At 36.3% G+C, this 21,227-nt stretch overlaps 1 protein-coding gene across 7 annotated transcripts in view; it reads right to left on the bottom strand.

Moving 5' to 3' along the window:
* Positions 1-21,227, bottom strand: part of MYH10 (myosin heavy chain 10) — a 162,297-nt gene that overhangs the window by 85,226 nt on the left and 55,844 nt on the right. For all 7 annotated transcript variants that reach the window (XM_073234837.1, XM_037027111.2, XM_037027112.2 and 4 more), the window contains 3 exons: positions 17,709-17,801; positions 3,401-3,464; positions 1,608-1,706 (listed from right to left, as the gene is read on the bottom strand). In XM_073234837.1, the coding sequence (XP_073090938.1) occupies positions 1,608-1,706; positions 3,401-3,464; positions 17,709-17,801 (256 nt within the window). The remainder of the gene's footprint in view (positions 1-1,607; positions 1,707-3,400; positions 3,465-17,708; positions 17,802-21,227) is intronic.

Here is a 21,227-nt window from a genome sequence, read left to right as displayed (position 1 = left end):
ATTCACAAACATATACAGTTTTCGGTCATCTGTATCAATGAAGGAAAATAATGATATAAACTGAAAAAGTCTCAACTTGAGTTTTTGGGAGAGTGGCTTACATGATATTATATAAGAAATCAGATAGCTGGGAAATGAGGAAAATTTTCCAGATAACTAAAACATATTGCTTTCAGATTTAAATATTTCAGCCATCTTTTAAGGGAAAGCTTTTTAACCCATATTCTATATTCCTCTCTTAGCAAGCAGTTTCAAGTGAACATTATGGGGTCAATGCAAAGACCATACAGACGAGAGATGCAGACCCACATGTAGAAGGTATAGAATATGGAGCAGGCAGGTCCTGAGCCCAGTCAGTACCTTGAAACCCATTCTCCACCAGTTTGTTTAGTGGTAAATTTTCCTTTGGAATAACGTGCAACATACAATATTGTGACAAACATTATGATGTATACTCCCCCTGACTTACTTGTATGTTAGAGGCCTTGAGTTAGAGAGAACCTAACTCACTCTTTTAATAAATGTGTTAAGAGCAGAACGATGTTTCTCAGGAGGGATCAAAACAGAGAGGGTTATTTACCCTACAACAGATGTTAGCGAGGGCCTCCAGCTTTCTGTGACTGGCTCTCCCTGAAGAGAATATCTGCTGAGCGCTCCTACCCTTAATTCTTATCTACATCCCACTTAATTTCAACTGAATCCCAATTAATTTCTTTATCTCCTTTTAGCACTTGAATTTTACTTTTTTGAATCCTTACTATTGCAGTGTTATTGCCAGTCTGAGAGCCTGATGGTTTTCTTCAATTCAGTATTATAAACTGAACGATTTTCACTTTTTTGTCTTAGTAGCAATTACTCTATTTATTTGTTGCTTATTTTTCTCCTTGCCGGTCTTCTTTTCTGCATTCAATGCTTTCACTGATGTCTGGTTATCAACAGCCTATAGCTTACACCCCAGATGAGAAAAGCATGACTGTGTATGTGTCTACTGTTATATCTAGATAACATAATCATATAGAAGCAGCACTGAATTTGACACTAAAAAGAAACCAAAGTTATGCATCTTCTCTTCTCCCTCATACACTTCTGACCCACAACAGAACTCTACATTTTACTCCACCCAATTGTAAAGCCTCCAGTCTTTGTGATTCATGGCAAATAAACAAATAAAAATCCACCACAGGCTCTTTCTAGTATTAGTAGAAGCATAATACAAAATGCAGTTATAAAACTAGGAATAAAAATATTTACAAAATTTTCATCAAGGAAATTAATTTATTCTTTTTGTATTTATAAATATTGAAAAAGAATTTATATAAAAATATATCACTTCTCTCCCAATTTAAAAAATTTTTTAAAGAGAAGAAATAAAAGTACAAAAGATAAGATAACATCACTCACCTACCTGCTACTTAAAATAAAATACCTGTCCCAGGGCATGGAAGCTCAATTTCATTTTCCTTTTTGGGATTTAGCCAGCTTGAGTTTTGGTGTGTGGGTATATGAAACTATTATTTCCCCAAAACATTTTCTCTCTTTCAAAACAATTTAATATTAAAAAAAGATAATCAAAGGAATATGAAATAGTAAAAACCTTTGTAACTTACACTTTAGGTGTTCTCCTGCTCCAGATAACAACTGGTAGAAGATATGGAAAGTACGCTCATCTTTTGCTTGACGAACAGCACGAGACTTTTCAAGAAGGTCTAACAATGCTGTTAGGGATTAAACTAAAAAGGTCTATACAGTGACTACACACATTTAATTTGTAAAATGTTTCCTTTCTTTGATATATATCAACTATCTTGCAACTAACCATTCTAACTAATTGAACTTTGCAAGTGAAAAATGAAAGTATATGCAACTTAGGTTCTCATTGATCTCCTAGAATCTAGGCTGGGAAGGAACCTAAAGGTCAGAGTGCTTATCCCCCAACCCCCCCACCGATTTGGATTATATTCCAAGAACATAGTACTATACAAGGAACTATAAGAAACTATGAACAATGAAGTTGAGTTGTTTAAGGCAGGAAAAGCTTTATAATATTAGAGTTGTTATAAATATAAATGGGGAAACCAAGGCACGAAGAGAGTACTAAAAGTAACATAGCTAATAAATTGTAGAGCTAGAAATCAATATGTGGTGGGACTTCAAGATGTATATGCTTAGCTACTGTGCTACCCAGGAGGGCCCCCTTTACTGGAAGCCTCATATAAGTGGTGCTAGCACCTCACACCCAGGACTTCATATAAATTTGTCAAATGACATCCTGAGATAACTATGCCTAGATTAACCATTGGACTTCCCCTCCCTGCTCTGGAGAAGTCCTGCTGCCAGGCCCTTTGCCTGCTGCCACCTACTCTACCTGGGTTCCCCCTGTGGCAGGCAGAGAACTGCACGCCGTTCTCAGGGTGCATCTGAGGCCTGTCTGGCGTCACCACCATCTGGCTGCTCCTAGTGTGTCTGTAGGCCAACAGTCACACTGGCTTTCACAGCTCAGTTTCACCACTTTGAAAGACGATTGCCCCAAACACATCCTCCACATTTGGTGAACTGCACATTCACACGAATGATGCCATAGCAGATCAACGTGAAAAACTCAAGAGCTGTACCCCTGTCATTTTTCAAGTGCTTCTTGTTTTTTCTGGCTCTGAGTAAACTTAGAAACATAAAATATAGTTCTGAATTAAAAGTAGATTTTGATGGAGCCCTTACCTGGTGGAAAGAAACAATGTATTTCTATCACTGAAGATTATTCTAGCAAGTATCAGAGAATTGTCAGCTGTATCCTTCCTAACTGGCACACTATTATTCAGAATCACTTCTATTTTATTATCTCTTTAATCAAACTAATTCTATATAAACCTATCATTTCTTAAGGTCATCTGATGCATGTGACATTATTTAGGACTATTCTATGTATTTGACATTTTTTCCCCTAGTTTTATTCTGCTTAACACTAACTGAAACTACTTCAACTCTACACTTTGAAAGGCTTGTTTCAATGGGTACATGCCCAGTCTGCTAAGTACCTAAACAGATGGTAAAAAATGGGTTAATCCAACAATAACTGAGGAGTAGGTCTATATAACAGTATTCACCTAAAGGTCCATATACCACATAAACATTTCCTGGGTCGATATACAGGTCCTCACCTCAGTGGGACTCTCCACTTCCCTAGCCAGGAGAATAGTCATAATCTGCTGCTGAAAACAAACGATAAGAAAAAAACCACTTTGGATTGAATATTCAGTAGTCAAAACTATCTGACCAAGTCTCAATCTCTCTGAGCCTAAATTTTACCATCTGGATAAGGGAGTGATATCACAGAGGGTTACCTGGAGGCCACAGGAAGATTAAATCCATCTTATTTTGGATTATGCAATTATGAAAAGGATACATGTTTCAATGTTGGCCCCCACAATATAGCCAGTTACATCAAAGTTGATCCGAATGAACTTGCCCTGAAAATAAATTACAAAGAGAAAACTGAAACTAAGTAAGGACATAGATGATATGAACACTCCAATAAAATAATAAGCCAAAGTGCCCTGCCAAGTATCCATGAATTGGATACAGAAATGGATCTTAAATATTGCCTCACATAAAAAGAAAAAAAAGCCTCAATAAACTCTAAAACAGTAACAATATGACAGGCTATCTTCCTAGAATATAACATAATAAAAATGAAATCCTAATCATTTAGAACTTCTAAGCTCTTCTAAATTATCTGAGATATGAGAGATTTTAATAGCATTAAAGGAATACTATATCTAGCCCTTTAATGATAGATTTGAAAAACTGAATACAGATGGTTTCCTAGGAAAATAGAAATACATTTGAGAAAAAAAAGAGAACTTGGACAGCCCATAATCAAAAAAGTATAATGAAATATAATTACTTCTTTAAAAATGATGGATTGGTCTTATGTAACAGTTTTGTAAATTCCTAAACAATAGTTAATTGCCTTATTATGTAACTGTTTTAAGGAAACAGAAAACAGTGATTATTCCATTTTATAAAGTTAACATAACAGTGAATACCCAAAATGGTAAAGAGATCATAAAAAAGCAAAGCAAAATAAAAGCAAATACCTTACTTATTAAAATAGATATAAATACATATAAAGGGCCAAATCAAACACTTTGCAAAACAAACATAACAATGATCAAGAATGGTTTATTCCATGACTACTAAGAAGGACTGACCCTAGCAAACACACTACTATTATTAGTCACATGAATAGTCAAGTGACTGGAGGGCCTTCTTTGTGGAAATGGATGATATTCTAAAATTTATAGGGACATGGAAAGCATCTAGAATAGTCACAGTAATTTTGAGAATGAGGATCAGAGCCTGAGGGCTTACACTACTCAATTTCAAAAAGCTATACATTCATTAAAATAGTCTGGTATTGGTGAAAGAACAGAGATACAGATCAACGGAACAGAATAGAGTCCATAAATAAACCACATATGTACAGTTAATTCATCTTCAATAAAGGTACCAAGGTAATTTAATAGGGCATGGACCAATCTTTTAAAAATTGGTACTTGAAGAGTATGTAAAATCAAACAAAAAGAACCTAGACTCTTATTTCACACCATATATAAACATTAACTCAAAGTAGATCATAAACCTAAATGTATGGCCTAAAACTAAACACTTCTAAAAGAAAATATGAGAAAATCTTTATGACCTTCAGTAAGACAAAGATTTCTTAGAATTAAAAAAGCATGAAACATAAAAAAAAACATTTAACTTGGATTTTATCAAAATTTAAAACTTCTTTTCTTTAGAAAGCACTGTAAAAAAAAATGAAGAGAAACCACAGACTGGCAAAATATTTACAAAACATATTTCTGATAAAAGACTTGTTCCCAGAATATATAAATAACTCTTAAAATTCAATAACAAGACAAACAAACTCAATAAAAAAACTGGATGAAATATTTAAATAGACATTTTATCAAAGATATGTAAATGGCCAACAAGGAAATGAAAAGCTGTTCAATATCACTAGTTATTTGGGAAATGCAAATTAAAATGGGTACAGTGAGATACTACATACCACTACAATTTTAAGGAAGATCAGCAAGGATATAGAACAACTAGAATTCTCATACAATCCCAGAAAGAATGTAAAATGGTACAGTCACTTTGGGAAACAGTTTGGCAGTTTCTTATAAACTTAAATGTATGCCATATGACTCAGTAATTCCACTCCCAGGTAGTTTCCCAAGAGAAACAAAAGCAGGTGTCCACACAAAGACTTGCACGTGAAGGTTCACAGCCACAACCCAAATGTCCATCAATTGGTGAATGGATTAAGAAATTGTGGTATATTCACACATGGAATATATCTGAGCAATAAAAAGGAAGAAACCAGCAATCTACCCAACAATGTGGCTGGATCTAAGAAGATAATGCTGTGTCAAAGAAACAAGACACAAAATACAACATACTATACGATTCCATTTACGTGACATTTTAAAGGAAAAATCTATACAAACAAAACAGATCATGGGTTATCAGGGCTGGGTATAGAAGGAGGAAAAGGAACTAAAGGCAAAAGGAAACTCTAGAGTAATGGAAATACTCTTTCTCTGGACCAGGGTGCTAGTTATACTATTATCTACTTATATATATATATTCTTGTCTAAACTCATTGAACTCTATACTTTAAAAGGGTGAATTTTATTGTATGCAAAATGTAACTCAATAAACCTAATTTTTTAAAAAATTTTATTTTGGTATCATTAGTCTACAATTACATGAAGGACATTATGTTTACTAGGCTCCCCCCTTCACCAAGTCCCCCCCACATACCCCTTCACAGTCACTGTCCATCAGCATAGTAAGATGCTGTAAAATCACTACTTGTCTTCTCTGTGTTGCACAGCCCTTCCCATGCCCCCCTCCCCACACTATACATGCTAATCGTAATGCCCCCTTTCTTTTTTTCCTGCCCTTATCCCTCCCTTCCCGCCCGTCCTCCCCAGTCCCTTTCCTTTTGGTAACTATTAGTCCATTCTTGGGTTCTGTGCTTCTGCTGCTGTTTTGTTCCTTCAGTTTTCTTTTGTTCTTATACTCCACATATGAGTGAAATCATTTGGTACTTGTTTTTCTCCGCCTGGCTTATTTCACTGAGCATAATACCCTCTAGCTCCATCCATGTTGTTGCGAATGGTAGGATTTGTTTTTTTCTTATGGTTGAGTAATATTCCATTGTGTATATATACCATACCTTCTTTATCCATTCATCTACTGATGGACATTTAGGTTGCTTCCATATCTTGGCTATCAAGAAACCTAATTTTTAAAAATAATCAAGGATTATAATTAACACACATAATGTCGTGGGTCACAGGGAAGGCAGCATAGCACAGAGAAGACAAGTAGTGACTCTACAGCATCTTACTATGCTGATGGACAGTGACTGTAATGGGGTGTGTGTTGTGGGGGACTTGATAATATGGGTGAATGTTATAACCACAATGTTGCTCATGTGAAATCTTCATAAAATTGTACAGCAATATCTTAATTTAAAAAAAGCAAAAAAAATTTATTGTTAAAAAATTAAAGTTAACTATTACACTAAAAAAAAGAATAAAGAGTTATCTTAGGACCCTTTCCTTAGATAGATGCCAATTTTAAAAACAGAACTAAACATCTATTTCTTATATTAATATAAACATATTAAACATGTAATTTTCTCATTTAAGTGGGAAGTCTTAGTTTACACTCTTCTCTTTATGTCTTCAGTCAGTCATTCTTTTACCCATTACCTGAGGACTCTTTTCACCCTTTGAATGTTACTTTTACACCCTTTGAATATTTACTTTTGCTGTCATTCACCAGAAAAAAAAGAGTACTCAGTACTGGGATGCTACCACAGAAAACTTGAACTACGTTCTATTACATGCAAATTATACCTCATAATATTGACTTTTTAAAACTGGAAAAGAGAGGATATTTTACCATTATGTTTTTCTGCTTAATATTATAAGCATTCATTAAGAACTTGCCCAATTTTCCAGTTTAAAAAAAACCCAAACCAAATTAGGAAAAGAAGAAAAGAGAATGAATGGGGGGAATGTTGTGGGCAGAGGGGAATCCCCTACACTGATTTCCTGCTTGAGGAGGAAGAAACCATGACTGGTTTACACGAGTCCATTCTATACAGCAAGTGGCTCTGTCAACACTCCTCTTGGTTCTGCCCTTCACCATTTTCAAAGTGTCCTTCTAATCTGCCCCCACCAAACTGTTGATACTGTATTTCATATGATCTTGCTTGCTCTACACAGGAAATGCAGGTATCATGCCATCATAATCACAGATGTGCATTCCATTAAGGGTGTTCTTCAAATGCCATCAACCCCAAAGTGTTCGGGGGAAGGTGAGACGCAGGATTCCTATAAGAAGCAAAGGCATTTGTGGCAAGTGGCCTCCCACCACCTCTCACAAAGTCATGCACAACAAACCACTCATGACATTATAAATTATCAAAACACTGGCTAGACCAAAAGACCTCTGGACATGGGCCTAACATTTACAACTGAGTGTATGTGGACAACAGAAACAGAATGTATGAAATGGGAACATCCTTGGGAAATTAGGATGGTGTCATTTACCAATACCCGCAGTGCCCTGTAATGTAAAAGCCGATCTTAGACCACCAAACTTAATGAGGCAACAATTTAAATTCCACTGGAGACCACAATGCAAATCTATCTTTAAGCATCTGTTAGTTGAACATTTGGCATTTTTCTTCTATAGAGAACTTGTTAATTAAGAGTAACAAAAAATGATATTTTGCTTGCTTGGTTTGTTTTATGGCCGGGAGAGTGGTTTTGTTTGGATTTTTTTTTTTAATCGAAGAAAAAAATTTCCTCCTTTTAAGACATGCTCTCCTTGTATAGTATTATTTTTATATGAATAACCATTTCCCACAAACAATATAATTACGGCATTAGATGCTGACCTAATGCCCCCAAACTTCAGTAGAACCTGAGGCTGTGTTTTCAACACCCGAAGAACAACGTGAGATGGGCGCTTCCAAAGGACTACAAGGCACTCCAGGAATACAGAGGAAGGCTTCTCAGAGTGAACAGGAGGGGTCACACAAAGTACCCTTGGAGCTGAGAAGCCTTACAGTTTATTGAACATTTGCTTCAAGGTAAATGGTAATTTAAAGGGAAGTTCTGTGCTTGTTTATTTTAAAGTTCTCCTAAAATGAAACTACTACAAAGAGTACTAGTCCTTGATACAGTGCAATCTGATTTTGACCTCTAAGTTCTAAGGGAAAAAAGTGAGTATTTTCAAGAGATAACATTTTGGGCTAATAGTGCACTGAAGTGGCAACTTCAGGCACCTTTATTCTCTTCTGCAAACAGATTCTTATTTATTGCTGCCCTTGCATTGTCAGAATGCAATATTTGGGAGACCATGTAAAACCTCTGACAGCTCATAATTTTGTTAAAGAGAGGAAGACCTTTTTTGGTACATAATTATAAAACACTTTAATTTTTAGATTTACAAGCACTAACTAGAACAGTCAATCCAATGAATTTCTACATCATCTATTTCACTGTAGTAACTTTTGCATACACATCTGCCTTCAGCATCGGCCCACTTATAAACCATACCACATACATTTTGGTATACAAACATCATACGAGACAAAAGAACACGGTCACACGTCTGTCTAACAAAATAGATGGTCCAGACTCTTGTCACAAAATACTAAGGAAGTCCTTCCGACTGCATGACTAACTGGATGCTAATGCTGCATTTCCTTTCTGTCCTTAAAAATACATTGCTTTTGAGCGTGAGAAAATTCTAGGATATTACCATCTGAAGACCCAATCTGAGACTTCATGTACAGAACCAGTTTCCCCACAACACCATTCGAGTCTATGTGCTTCTTTGCATTTATCTTCTGATTCACCAAGTATCTGTGAAATGTTTTTCCTCTATCACTCTTCTCTCTGCGATTATGAGTAGAAGATGAAAACTTTTGACTTTTCAACTATTGAACCATGGTAACTGGACCCTAAAAAAGGATACTACAAATTGGTGTCTTCAGTCTTCTTCACACCTCCTTGAAAGGTAATGAAATACTTTGGGCAATACCATAAAATGGGAGAAATTGAAGGATGATGCAATACCTACTACTACAGCATCCTTCTGTGCAGTGCCATTCTTCTGAGTACTTTAGTCTCTTTTTTTAACATTGTTGGGAATAATTGATATGTACTGATGAGCTGATTTCTAAGATAATGAAATAGCAAAATGTTTCAAGATATAGAAAAAAATGTCACTAATACCCCATAATGAATATTAGATTTATAAAATGGTCCAATGAACTTATAATTATGAGTTTTACTTTATTTTAAAAATAAGTAAAATTTGTCTTCATTCTTTGTAAGGCCCCTAAGCAAGAATTAAGTTCAAAAACCATCAGTCCTTATGAATAGTTAGAACTGATCAAAAAAGAGACTCAAAAACTAAAATCAGGCCCTGATGTTTTATTGAGGGTTAAATTCTTTACAAACTTTATAAACAGCTGTTATCATCTACACAATACCTGAGTTAATAAAATGTTGCTACTTTAAAATTCAAGAGCCAGTAGTTGAAAGACAATGTTATTATTTCAAAGCTGCAAAGAATATATTGCCAGCATAATTGCTCAAATACTTCCTCCAACTTCCATTTTAACACTGCAGAAAGGCCAATCAAAATCTTGTGGTATCACCTAATACTCAGTGAAGGAAATATTTCACTTAAAAATCTATTATATAGTAATATAAACTTCCAGCCTCAACATGTCTAACTTCTTTATTATGTATACATCCACATGGTTTTAAGCTTTCAACTTCTTAACGCTATTCCCTTTTCCCTTACTACCCCAAATTGAAAGTTCACGATTCATTAAATGAAAAACATTCTTTATTTGGACTATATGACAAAGTTATTATACTGATAACTTTAAACTGTAATAACTCTAAAATAAAAGTGAATCTTTTATTTAGTGAATTTATTTTTCTCTCCATGGGAAATTATAACATAGGTAAGGAAAGTGGATTCAAAGGAGAAATGGGAGAAAATAAAGATTCTGGCTTTCTGAACAGGTAACCTAAAAAGAAATGTCCCAAAATAATTTAGACATGTGGTTACTTACTTGGATAAACAAGCAAAGTCACCAACATACAACATCTTATTCTCTCATCCGTTCCCTAGCCAAATTTCCTTTCCATAACTGGTGTCCACTGTTGCACTAGCCATTATAGCTAGTGCCAAAGAAATATCTTTTGGCTAAATGAAAAGGGCCAGGCAAAGAGTAAGGAAAGAAGAGGACAGAATGAGGAAAGGGATGGGACTGTAGAAGCCACAGTATGGGAAGGAGGTAGAGTGGACTGGGGTGTTCCTCCAAACCCTCCCCCATTCCTGCTTCTAAACATACCCCAAAGAAACCAGTATCTCTAAAAACAACATATAGTTGACCCTTGAACAATTCAGGGGTTAGGAGCACTGACCCCCATGCAGTTGAAAATCCATGTGTAACTTTTGACTCCCACAAAACTTAACTACTAGTAGCCTACTGTTGACAGGAAGCCTTACTATAACATAAAGTCAATTCACACATATTTTGTATTTACATGTATTGTATACTGTATTCTTACAAGAAACCTAGAGAAAAGAAAATGTTTTTTTCAAATTATCACAAATCTATAAAAATTTTTTCAATATATTTATAAGTGGGCCCATGCAGCTCAAACCTATGTTGTAATAAATCTTGGTTATAAGACAGAACACTAGAATTCTATTTTGAAAACACTTTAACAAAACAAAAAAAACTTATAAAGTTGAAAATTATCAACGCTATGGTCAAGTGACATTCACATTCAGCTATTTTACAAGATCTATCCAAGCCGTCTGACAACATAACAAAGTGAAATTTCAGAACCAAGAGGAAATACATCAATGACTATCCCCAAACAGTCTAGGATTAAATATTCCCCTTAACGTTGGATATCCTCGCAAATCATGTAAGCAGCAGGCCATGAGATGTGAATCACTACAGTCTTGGGGTGTGGGATAGGGAAGGGAATAAAACTGTAAGTTAAAAAGCTTTTCCCTCACATTTATCATACATACTTTCAGAATCAACATTTTTATTAAAATACAAATCTAGAATAAGGTGGAAAACAAGCAGAGTTTTAAGTGGGTCTTCTAATCTTGTAAACAGTATGTGAAGAAACTGGTGGAAATGCCCACTCCATATTTAATTCCACATAGATCACATTATGGTACTCAGAATATTCAACCAGAACTTTACTGATAAAAATAAAGAAAAAAACAAAAACAGGACAAGCACATAAGGTACTAATTACAGAGAATGCATTCTGATGCCAGGCCACGCACATGTTGAGTACCACTCCAGGAGCAACTGAGACTATACACTTACTCTAAGAGTTCTGAACCGCAAAAACAACTAGAATCCTCTCTGCTATGTAAAAGAGAAATTAAGAATTTCACTTAAGAGGTGCAATAGGACAACTTGGATATTTTAATACTCTCAAGAAAATAAGGAAGTGATCTTATTTTAAGAATTCTATTCCTTCTGAATCCATACAGATTTTCTGGAACTTCTGGGGGTAGTTATGATCTATGTATTTGTATCATCCTCAAAAAATATTTTTCTCTTCCCTAATTTGGTATTAAAGTTGTTATAAAATCTGGTATTTACTTTAAAAACTTCAGCATAAGTGTGCTATATATGTATGTTAGTTTACTCCACTAAAAATCACCATTTTGAAAAAAAAAAATCACCATTCTGGAGGCAGCTATTTGCCCTAAATGGGAAAACTCATTCTCAGAGTAATTAGCTAGGATCAACTCCAAAGGCCAGGTGGATTTTTTAAATGGTTCAGCTATATCTCCAAACTACCCCAGAAGCTTTGTTAGTCAGAAAAATGCATTTTCATGTGAACTAAGTGGCCTTGTTATTTCTTATAATGGATATCAGAAATTCCTGGGGTAAAATGAGTGGCATTATGAGACATGGACTGACAGGAAATGTACAGACACCCCACGCTCTGGTGTGAAGACTATAAAGCCCCAGAGGCTGGCGTACTGGGAAGACACCAGGGCCTGATTCTCACATGGCTGTGTGCAGCCACTGACTGGGAAGGTGCTGGTTGCCTGCTGCAGACCATATTCTGTCTCTGACACTCACGTTCACCTCAGTAAATCTTAAGGTTAGGTTAGGCGAGAGTACTAAAGACAGAGCAGGGATTGCATTCAATTTACTGGTTTTAGAGTCTGTGTGCTAATAGATATTTGTGAGAGGACAGACTTCTGGCTTGCTTTCAGTCTGGTAGGGAGGGTTCTTACAGTCTTTATGTAGCTCTAACTATTGGAGGCTAATTATCTATCCAAAGGTACATAGAATTGGGAATTGCCAAACTGACTTAAAAGGTTTTTGCAAAAAAAAAAAAAAAGATTTGCACATATACAGAAAGTGATTCCAACTAGAACTTCTGAGGGAAGATGTAACTGCTGATACAATAATTTTGAAATTGAAGTCCCTGTTTTTAAAGTTTCATTACAAGATATTCATTTTACATAAATCTCCTCCATCTGGAATGCATTTTACTTTTCCATAAACAGAGAACTGGACTAACTGTGAACGATTATTTTCATAAGGGTAATGCTCTCCTAAAGAATCCCCTTTAATACAAACCATATGTTAGCATCTTTGAAAGAAAAGATATTCTTCAGGAAATTACTCGTCTATATCAGATCAAAGAAATGGAAACAAATGGATTCTAAATCTTAGGGAGTTTATAGTTTCAAATATTTTCACCACAAGCATGTGGCTTGTAAATGATGACTACATGAAATTCCACTCTACAAGCAACTCATTTTTTAACATCACATTACTCTTTCAGTATGATGTATAACACCAATCCCAACCCAAGGCTTGCCCTGTCCATGGAGCCACCAGCTCCCACATATCTTCTGCCCATACTCTGAGAACTGGGGCATGAATAAACTCAGAGGGTCACCACATGCAATATCCTCCCTGGGCTCAACTGTGTACTATGGCATGTTGCTGAAAATACACTAAAGTTAAAACTCAAATGAACGTGATCTCTATGAGGCTAGGTACTTCTGTTTTGTCCACTGATATATTCCCAGGGCCTCGAAGAATGTCTAGCTTTAAGCAGGCAACCACATTTTAACCAAGGAGATTCCACAAACACCTGTCAGAGATCTTACATTCTAGCAGGAGAGAGAGAGTATAAACAAGCAGAGTCATTAACTACAGATTGTGGTAAGCAGGACACTGTGATAGAGAGTATCAGAGGTAACTTCCTCAGATAGAATTTTAGACTACCTATGTGTTTAGGAGCAGGAGAAGGAGAAATGTGGACAGATTTGAAATACACTCTTGACGTGTAACTGACAGGATTCATTCCTGGTCTGAACATGAGCCACGAGAAGAGGCTGAATCAAGGATTATTGCTGGGCACAGTTGACCCTTGAACAATATGGGTTTCAACTGCATGGTTCCACTTATACACAGATTTTTTTCAATAAATACATTGGGAAAAAACCCTGGAGATTTGTGACAACTTAAAAAAAAATTTCCTTTCTCTAGCTTACTTTATTGTAAGAAATGCAGTATATAATACATACACAAAGTAAGAGTTCATCAACTATTCATGTTATAAATAAGGCTTCTGGTGAACAGTAGGTTATTAGTAGTTAAGTTTTTAGGAAGTCGAAAGTTATACTTGGATTTTTTATTGTGCTGGTTGTTCAAGAGTCAACAATATTTTGTTTTTATAGATTTTTTTCTTATGTTTTAGCAACTGGGCAATTTGATGGTACCAGATACTGACGTAAGACTTAAGGAACAATTTTCAGTAGAAAAGAAAAAGTTCCTATTGGTGTGTGTTAAATTTGAGAAATCTATTAGACATCCAAATGGAGAGAACACTTAAGCAGGACAGTGCCTGGCAAAGAATAATTAACTTAATAATTAATAATTAACTGCTCGATAATTAATTTAATTGCCCAACAAAAAAAAATCTAAATTATATAAAATTTAATTAAAATTGAGTCTACATTGGCTACTCTCTAACCCCCTGAGAACCAAAGTGGGGGCAACACCCAACAGGGGGCTGCTTAAGAGATTGAACATTAGTTAATCAATGGAATTAATTATTTCACTATTTTTTATGGAACCATTAAAACCAACTACTGGAGTATTGTGTAGTTAATGCCTTATGACAATAGTAGCTAGATACTAAACTATTTTTTTTTAATACTACACATACCAATACAAAGTTGACTTTCTAAGAATTGAAGCCCAAAAGTCAACAATTTAAAGATACCTTTATTTGAATTTTGCTTTAGTCAAAAATCTTTTTTTCTAAAAAAAAATCAGCCTTTAATACACTAGAGTGAGCATACTTGAAGATTATTGTAAGTATGTAAGTTCATACAGTGGTATGTAAGTTCATACAGTAGGATGTAAGTTCATACAGTAGTAAAAGCACTTTGGAAGGTGGAACTTCAGCTGAAACAGGGTTTGCTGAGATTTTAGACTGGATGGGTGAGTCTTACCAGAATCAATCTAAGACATTCCTCTTCCCAATAGAATGTAAAACAAGTTCCTACCAGAATTATTTATATCAACCTTGGAATAGGATGTGTAAATAACAAAGCATTAAGGAGACACATGCATAATAATTGCTTTGCAGGTAAATTTCAAAAAGTGATCACCTTAATTTAGACTATAATTTCAAGGAAAAAGCTAGAGCAGGTTTCTCAACTTTGACTTAACTGACATTTTGGGCTAGATCATTCTTTACAGTGGGGCCTATCCTGCACATTAAAGAATGCTCAGCAGTATCCCTGGCCTCTACCCACTGGATGCCAGATGCACACCACTACCCATCGCCCCAGTTGAAGAACTGAAAATGTCTCCAGATACTACCAAATGTCCCCTGGGGGTCCCAACTGAGAACAACTCATCCAGAGTAATGCAAATTACTGATTATAATTTGTGTATGTCAATGCAGAACTCTAATGATTTGTGGTATCCCAACTTCCAAGATGGCTTCAATAATCCCCATCTTCTGGTATTCATGTTTGTATGTGGTCCTCTCCCACCCTGTATTAGGGTTGGTCTGTGTGACAGAAGAATACATCAAAGGGATGGTATATGATTTCCAAGGGGTGGGGGTGGGGGGTCATTAGCAAACACTGAGTGGCTTCTGTCTTGCTGTTCCTTGAATCGCTTGCTCTGGGGGATGCCAGCTGCCATGTCATGAGCCAGCATCCCTGTGGAGAGAGGCCTCAGGTGAGGAACTGAGGTCTCTTGCCAAAAGCTACCAGAGTAACCTTGGAAGAAGATCCTCCAGCCTCATCAAGCTTTCAGAGGACTGTAGCTCTAGCCAACATCTTAATGATAACCTCATGAGAGACGCTAAGCCAGAACACACACCACACAGAAGCTCTGAGATAATAAATGTTTTAAGTCACTAGGTTTTAGGGTAATTTGTTACCTAGCAATACATAACTAACACAGAATTATGCTTCTATCTGTCACAAACACGAAAACCCTGGCAGGTAGACAAATCCTTACCACTTAGTAATACAATCACTACATTCTTCACCAAAGGACATAAATGATTGATTAGTTGGAATTTATGTTCTCTAGACAAAAATGTGACAAGTGGGCACAAAACAGTTTCTCCTGAATTTAAAGTGTGGTTTAAGGGTGGGGGTGGAGGGAATCAGAATAGGCTGGTAACCTGATTTATGTGGTAAAGTAAAACATTTTCCACTATGAAGTCCTTGAAAATCTTCATGGAGATTCACATACCAGAGTTGGTAGCTCACTGTGTCTTCTATCCCATGACACAGCCACAAAACATAGGGCTTTCAGCAGAAAGAATGTAAGATTTAATTGTGGCTCAGGCTCAATGCTGATGATCCAAAGAATGAAAGAAACTCCATAAATGAAGCTCAGTTTCCCCAGATGGTTCATAAATCCAAAAGTCACAGCCATGCTTCCTACTGAAACACAGGCACATTGTTTACTTTGTATGTAAAAAGCTAAAATAATTATTAAATGAACCTGGATTAAGTGAAATCTTCAAATTTTATCTTACTAAGACTAAACATTCCAAGCAAACAGATCTCTATTTCTTACATAACTTGGAAAGCCTCTTGCATTTAAACTACTTCAGAGGGAGTTTTGGACTGAACTGTGCACCCCCAAGCCCCATCCTTCATGTTGATGTCCTGATCCCCAGTAACTCAGAACATGACTATATTTGGAGATAGGGTCTTTACAGAAGTAGTTGAGTTAAAATGAGGTCACTAGGAAGGGCCCTAATCCAATACGACTGCTGTCCTTATGAGAAGATCAGGACACAGATGCACAGAAGGAAGACCAGGTGAAGACGATGGCCATCTGTCAGCCAAGTGAGGCCCCAGAAGAAACCAACCCTGCCAACACCTAATCTCAGACTTCAGGACTCCAATTTTAAGAAAATAAATGCCTGTTGTTTAAGGTCCCTAGGCTGGGGTACTCTGTTAGGGTGGTCCTAGCAGACGAACAGAGGGCTATCTAGCTACCGTGTGTTTACCGGGTCCTCTGTGATCCCGACTCTGGTGGCTCCACTAAGCACAGAAACCATACCATCAGAAAATCGACATGATTTTACACTCCCAGAGTAAAAAAGTATGTCACCATGATATTAGAGTCCCAAAAATTATCCATTAAGGAATCATTAGAATTAAGTGCCTTTTATTCTTGTCTTCTTGACTTTTACAAATACTTTTAATATCAGAGGGAGGAAAAAACATAGAATTAATTAAAATGATTTAAATAGAAATAGCTGAAATTGAAGACCCTCTCCAATTCAACTGCGAAATGGGTCATTGAATCTTGATGATTATAATCCAGGGAAAATATTTACTGAAGAAATGTCCATTTTGTTGCATATGGGTTTGGAGAAGATTTGCCACTGAAGTGTCAATTCTGAGCAGCTGGAATGGGGAGGGCAGTGTCCAAAATGTACCATTGATAAGGTATCACTTAGGATGATAGCCTCAGGCAAACTGAGGGAGAAGGTAAACCTTTCAACCAATTAAGATAGTTGAACAACTGAGAAGAATTTTTAAAGAGAAGTAATAGTAGTGACAAATTATTCTGAAGTCTGTATCCCATAGAAACAGCAGGGTATGAAAAGGACAATTTACTACATTGAATACTAAACTCATCTGCTGAGCATTTACTATGCCCAGTACTGTGTTAAGTACTCAACATGCATCTCATTTAATCTCCATGCCAACCCCATAACATGTATTATACATCATCCCCAAGAAAAGGTAAAGAAAAAAGTCCAGAAAGGTTATATAATTACATGTCAAACAATAATATAATTATACACTTATATATATATATATAACATACATGATTAAAATTACTTTCACATTTTTTCTTCTTGAAATGTAGCTACTAGAAAATTTAAAATTATATCTCTATTGCACAATAATGTTCTATACTGTTTCTATTAGCCTCTCCCTAAAATCTAGGAAGAAAAGTATTTGCTTAATCACTATAGACATTTAAACTAGAAATCTGAGGAATTATAAGTTTCTGGTGCTTTTAAACTTACAAAACGAGATGAGTTATCATTTTTCACAGTCTTCGCATTTCCAAATGATTCCAGAATTGGATTTGCTTGCAAAAGCTGCCGTTCAAGTTCCCCCTAAAAGACATTACACACACACATACACACACAAATAAATAAAAGCAGATGTATGTTAATCTAATTTCTTTAACTCCAATCCTCAGGGAAAAAACAAAATAAAACAAAACTGCCTCTTTTTCTCAGTTCTTTCATCTTGCAAGCATCCGGCAGCCTTTCTAGCTTTATTCTTGGTCATATTAGCTCTACTAAAGGGAAAAAAATTAGCATCTATAAAGTAATCACAAAAACAGCATGTCACAGTGAACAGAGAAGATCAATTTGAGGGCAGGGCACATAAATTAGGTGCAGAATTTTGAATATGAAACAAACTGGTTTTCCTAAAATGAAAATTTAACATGGTACTTCAATTAAGAACATATTAATACTTATACTTCTATTTATATCTACTGTACTTTGTTCCAAAGATTTAAGGCAGCAAATTCTAATAATTACTCCTGTATTGAAATAAGCTTGCCATTTTTCTAAGGGTTTCACATAATTATCTTAATGACACAGACAGGGCAATATCCTCAGCTCCACTTTCAGAGATGGCAAAGATGGTGATGCTACTGAATTCTTGCTCAAATTTAAAAGGCTAAATATAGAGTATTAGGTATAATGTATGCTTTACTCAGTGTCTTTACTTACATGCAAATTAGGCTATCAGGTTCAACATACAAAAGATGTACATATATTAGTATGTGCCTTAATCATGAAACACAACAGAAAGCTGTGTGAGAAAGCATGATGCCATTTCTGGCCATGAGAAGCACTAGAAAGTGATGTTGTGTTCCTTGGATGTAATTTCAGAATTATATTGCTATGGCTTAGATAAATCTGCTTTTTCCAAACACAAATCTTACCCCTATATTTTAAAACACCCATAGTATTCTAGACCTAAAGAAAAGAATAAAAACAACTAATACATGTGATTCTCTAAGCAAAAAAGGAATATGGAATATGAGGAATCTTGCATAAGATTTTAAAATGAATGGCCAGTTGCTATATGATGCATTTACCATCAAATCCAAAAACACATACATGCCATACATATGGTGTCAGTATCTAACCTTGGTTTGGACTTGTTCAGTAAGCGAAAGGGTGTGGACGTGTTCCAGAGATGCATGACACATGACACAGTGAGGAGATAGGCTCCTCATATGTCTACTCTGTAGTGTTTATCTGGGTTGCCCAGGTTTTCATAGGTCTTAACGAGTCTACAACTGTTTTCAATCGAAATCAGCCAGCAGCCAGTCTTAGCAACCAGTTCTCAGAACCTAAGAAACCCCAGCACCAACTCACTTTCTGGGCCCTAGATAATATATATGCTCCCCGTGGAGTGAATCTTCCAGTTACTGACTTCAAAATCAGATTATTTCTGATACTAATTCTAAACACATACTACCCAAACTTCTTAAACGTGGTATCCTGGACACTTTTAATGACTGCGAGTTATCATGAAGCATGAAGTTATCATCCTGTCTTAGAAGCCTGCCTTTCTGCTCAAGGTCAGACGTCACTGCCATCAGTGCGCCTGGGACTAACGCCCTGCAGTGACATCGTGGGGTGCTGGCTCTGCAACAATTGTTGGGGCTCTCGAATCATTTTTACCTCCCTCAATCTGTGTGATCAGAATGGAGAAAAGCACTGACTTTTGATAAGTGGGACACCTTTACACTACACACCTGTTAGATCAAAGTAATTAGAATACGGATTCCTTAAAATTACACATTATCCCGCCAAATCGCAATAAAAATACTTAAAATAATAATCTACCTTTAAAATGCTTTCCTAACTTAGAGGTACAAGTATTGCATACCCTGATTTCAATACTCCCTAGACATGGCCACAACGATTCTCTGGGTCAGGTTTATTGATTCTTTTCTCCTTAGAGAGAGAGAGAGAGAGAGTGTATGTGTGTGTGTGTATGTGTGATCTAATGATTCTATTCTTTCTTTTTTTGGCTTAAAGTAACTGGCTCTATCTCCTCTACTTCGCTCAATCAGTATCAGGTCAAACTGACGCTCTGTGAATGTTGGCTGAATGAATGTATAATCAGAGGCCCTAAAACGTTCCAGTCGTATTTGGAAAGAGGATGGTGGTGAGCCAAAGATGGCAATAAGATTGGGAAACAGTCCTCATAATCTCCATAAGAACTGTAGACTTGGACACTTTGGTGCCCCGATGCAGGCTGGGATCCTGCTGTACTTGTGGGCCTGACTGGGCAAAGCTGCAGGTGGCCCATGGCCCACCAGTGAATATTAAAGCAAGCAGTAGCAACTAACCACCATGTTGAGAGCAAGATGTTCACCTCAGCCACAGGCTCGAATGTCTGTACTTGGTACTTGTGGACTACTGCCTTTTTGAACCACCACCTTAGTTCAAGGCGGTTTAGACCAGCAGATCCAAAGTCACCCTGAAGCTGCCGTCTGGATGTGGAGGACTCCAAAGTCAGTGTGGCAGGTGGGCCAGCCTGAAGGAGGCATTCTTAGGGGATGGTCGGGTTTTAGAAATTAGTGGTTTCAAATCTGCTCTGACACTGCACTGTGCACAGGCTCTGGGGATCTGCAGCAACCATGATAGGGAGGATTGCGCTGATCCTGTACTTCCATTTGGTTACAGATAAAGTCAACTAAGACTCAATTTTATTATGAAGAGCACACCAGAAGTTTGTAGGTAAACTTTTTTTTTAACATTCACTGATTAATATTATGGCCTTAATTTTGAAAATCAATTTATATTTGTTCATGTTTCCATAATAAAGATTCTATTTTAAAGGTAAACATGAAAGACTAATCTTGTCACACTGCTGTATGTGATAAAGGATACAGGACTGTTGTAATAAAGAGATAAAGACAAAGGTGGGTGAGAAATGGGGACACTGGGCACGCTTATAAACTGCTGTTGGAGATGTAAGATGGGACAGTCACTTTGAAAAACAGTTTGGCAGTTCCTCAAAACGTAAACAGAAAGTTACCCTGACCCAGAAATTCTACTCCTAAGGATATACCCAAGAGAACTGAAAACATGTCCACACAAAAACCCATATGCAAATATTCATTGTGGCGTTATTCAAAATGGCCAGAAAGTAGAAACAATCCAAATGTCCATCAACTGATGAAAAGGCGAAACAAAATGGTATGTATTTAATATAATGAATATTATTTGGCTATAAAAAGGAATGGAGTACTAAAACATGCTATAACATGGATGAACCTCGAAAATATTAGGATTGGTGAAAGAATGGTTGTAGAGAACCACATATCGTATGGTTCCACCCATATAAAACATCACAAATAGGCAAATTCAAATTCAGACAGACAGAAGTAGTCCGTGATTTCCAGGAACTGGGAAGAAACAGAAGATGATTCTTAATGGGTATAGGGTTTCTTTTGGGATGATGAAAATGTTCTAAAATTATTGTAGTGGTAACTGCATAACTGT

This window comes from Manis javanica, chromosome 4 (assembly GCF_040802235.1).
Source record: "Manis javanica isolate MJ-LG chromosome 4, MJ_LKY, whole genome shotgun sequence".
In the NCBI taxonomy this organism is placed as follows: domain Eukaryota; kingdom Metazoa; phylum Chordata; class Mammalia; order Pholidota; family Manidae; genus Manis; species Manis javanica.
Note: the sequence above shows the minus strand (reverse complement) of the source record. Positions and strands in the feature narration are given on the sequence as shown.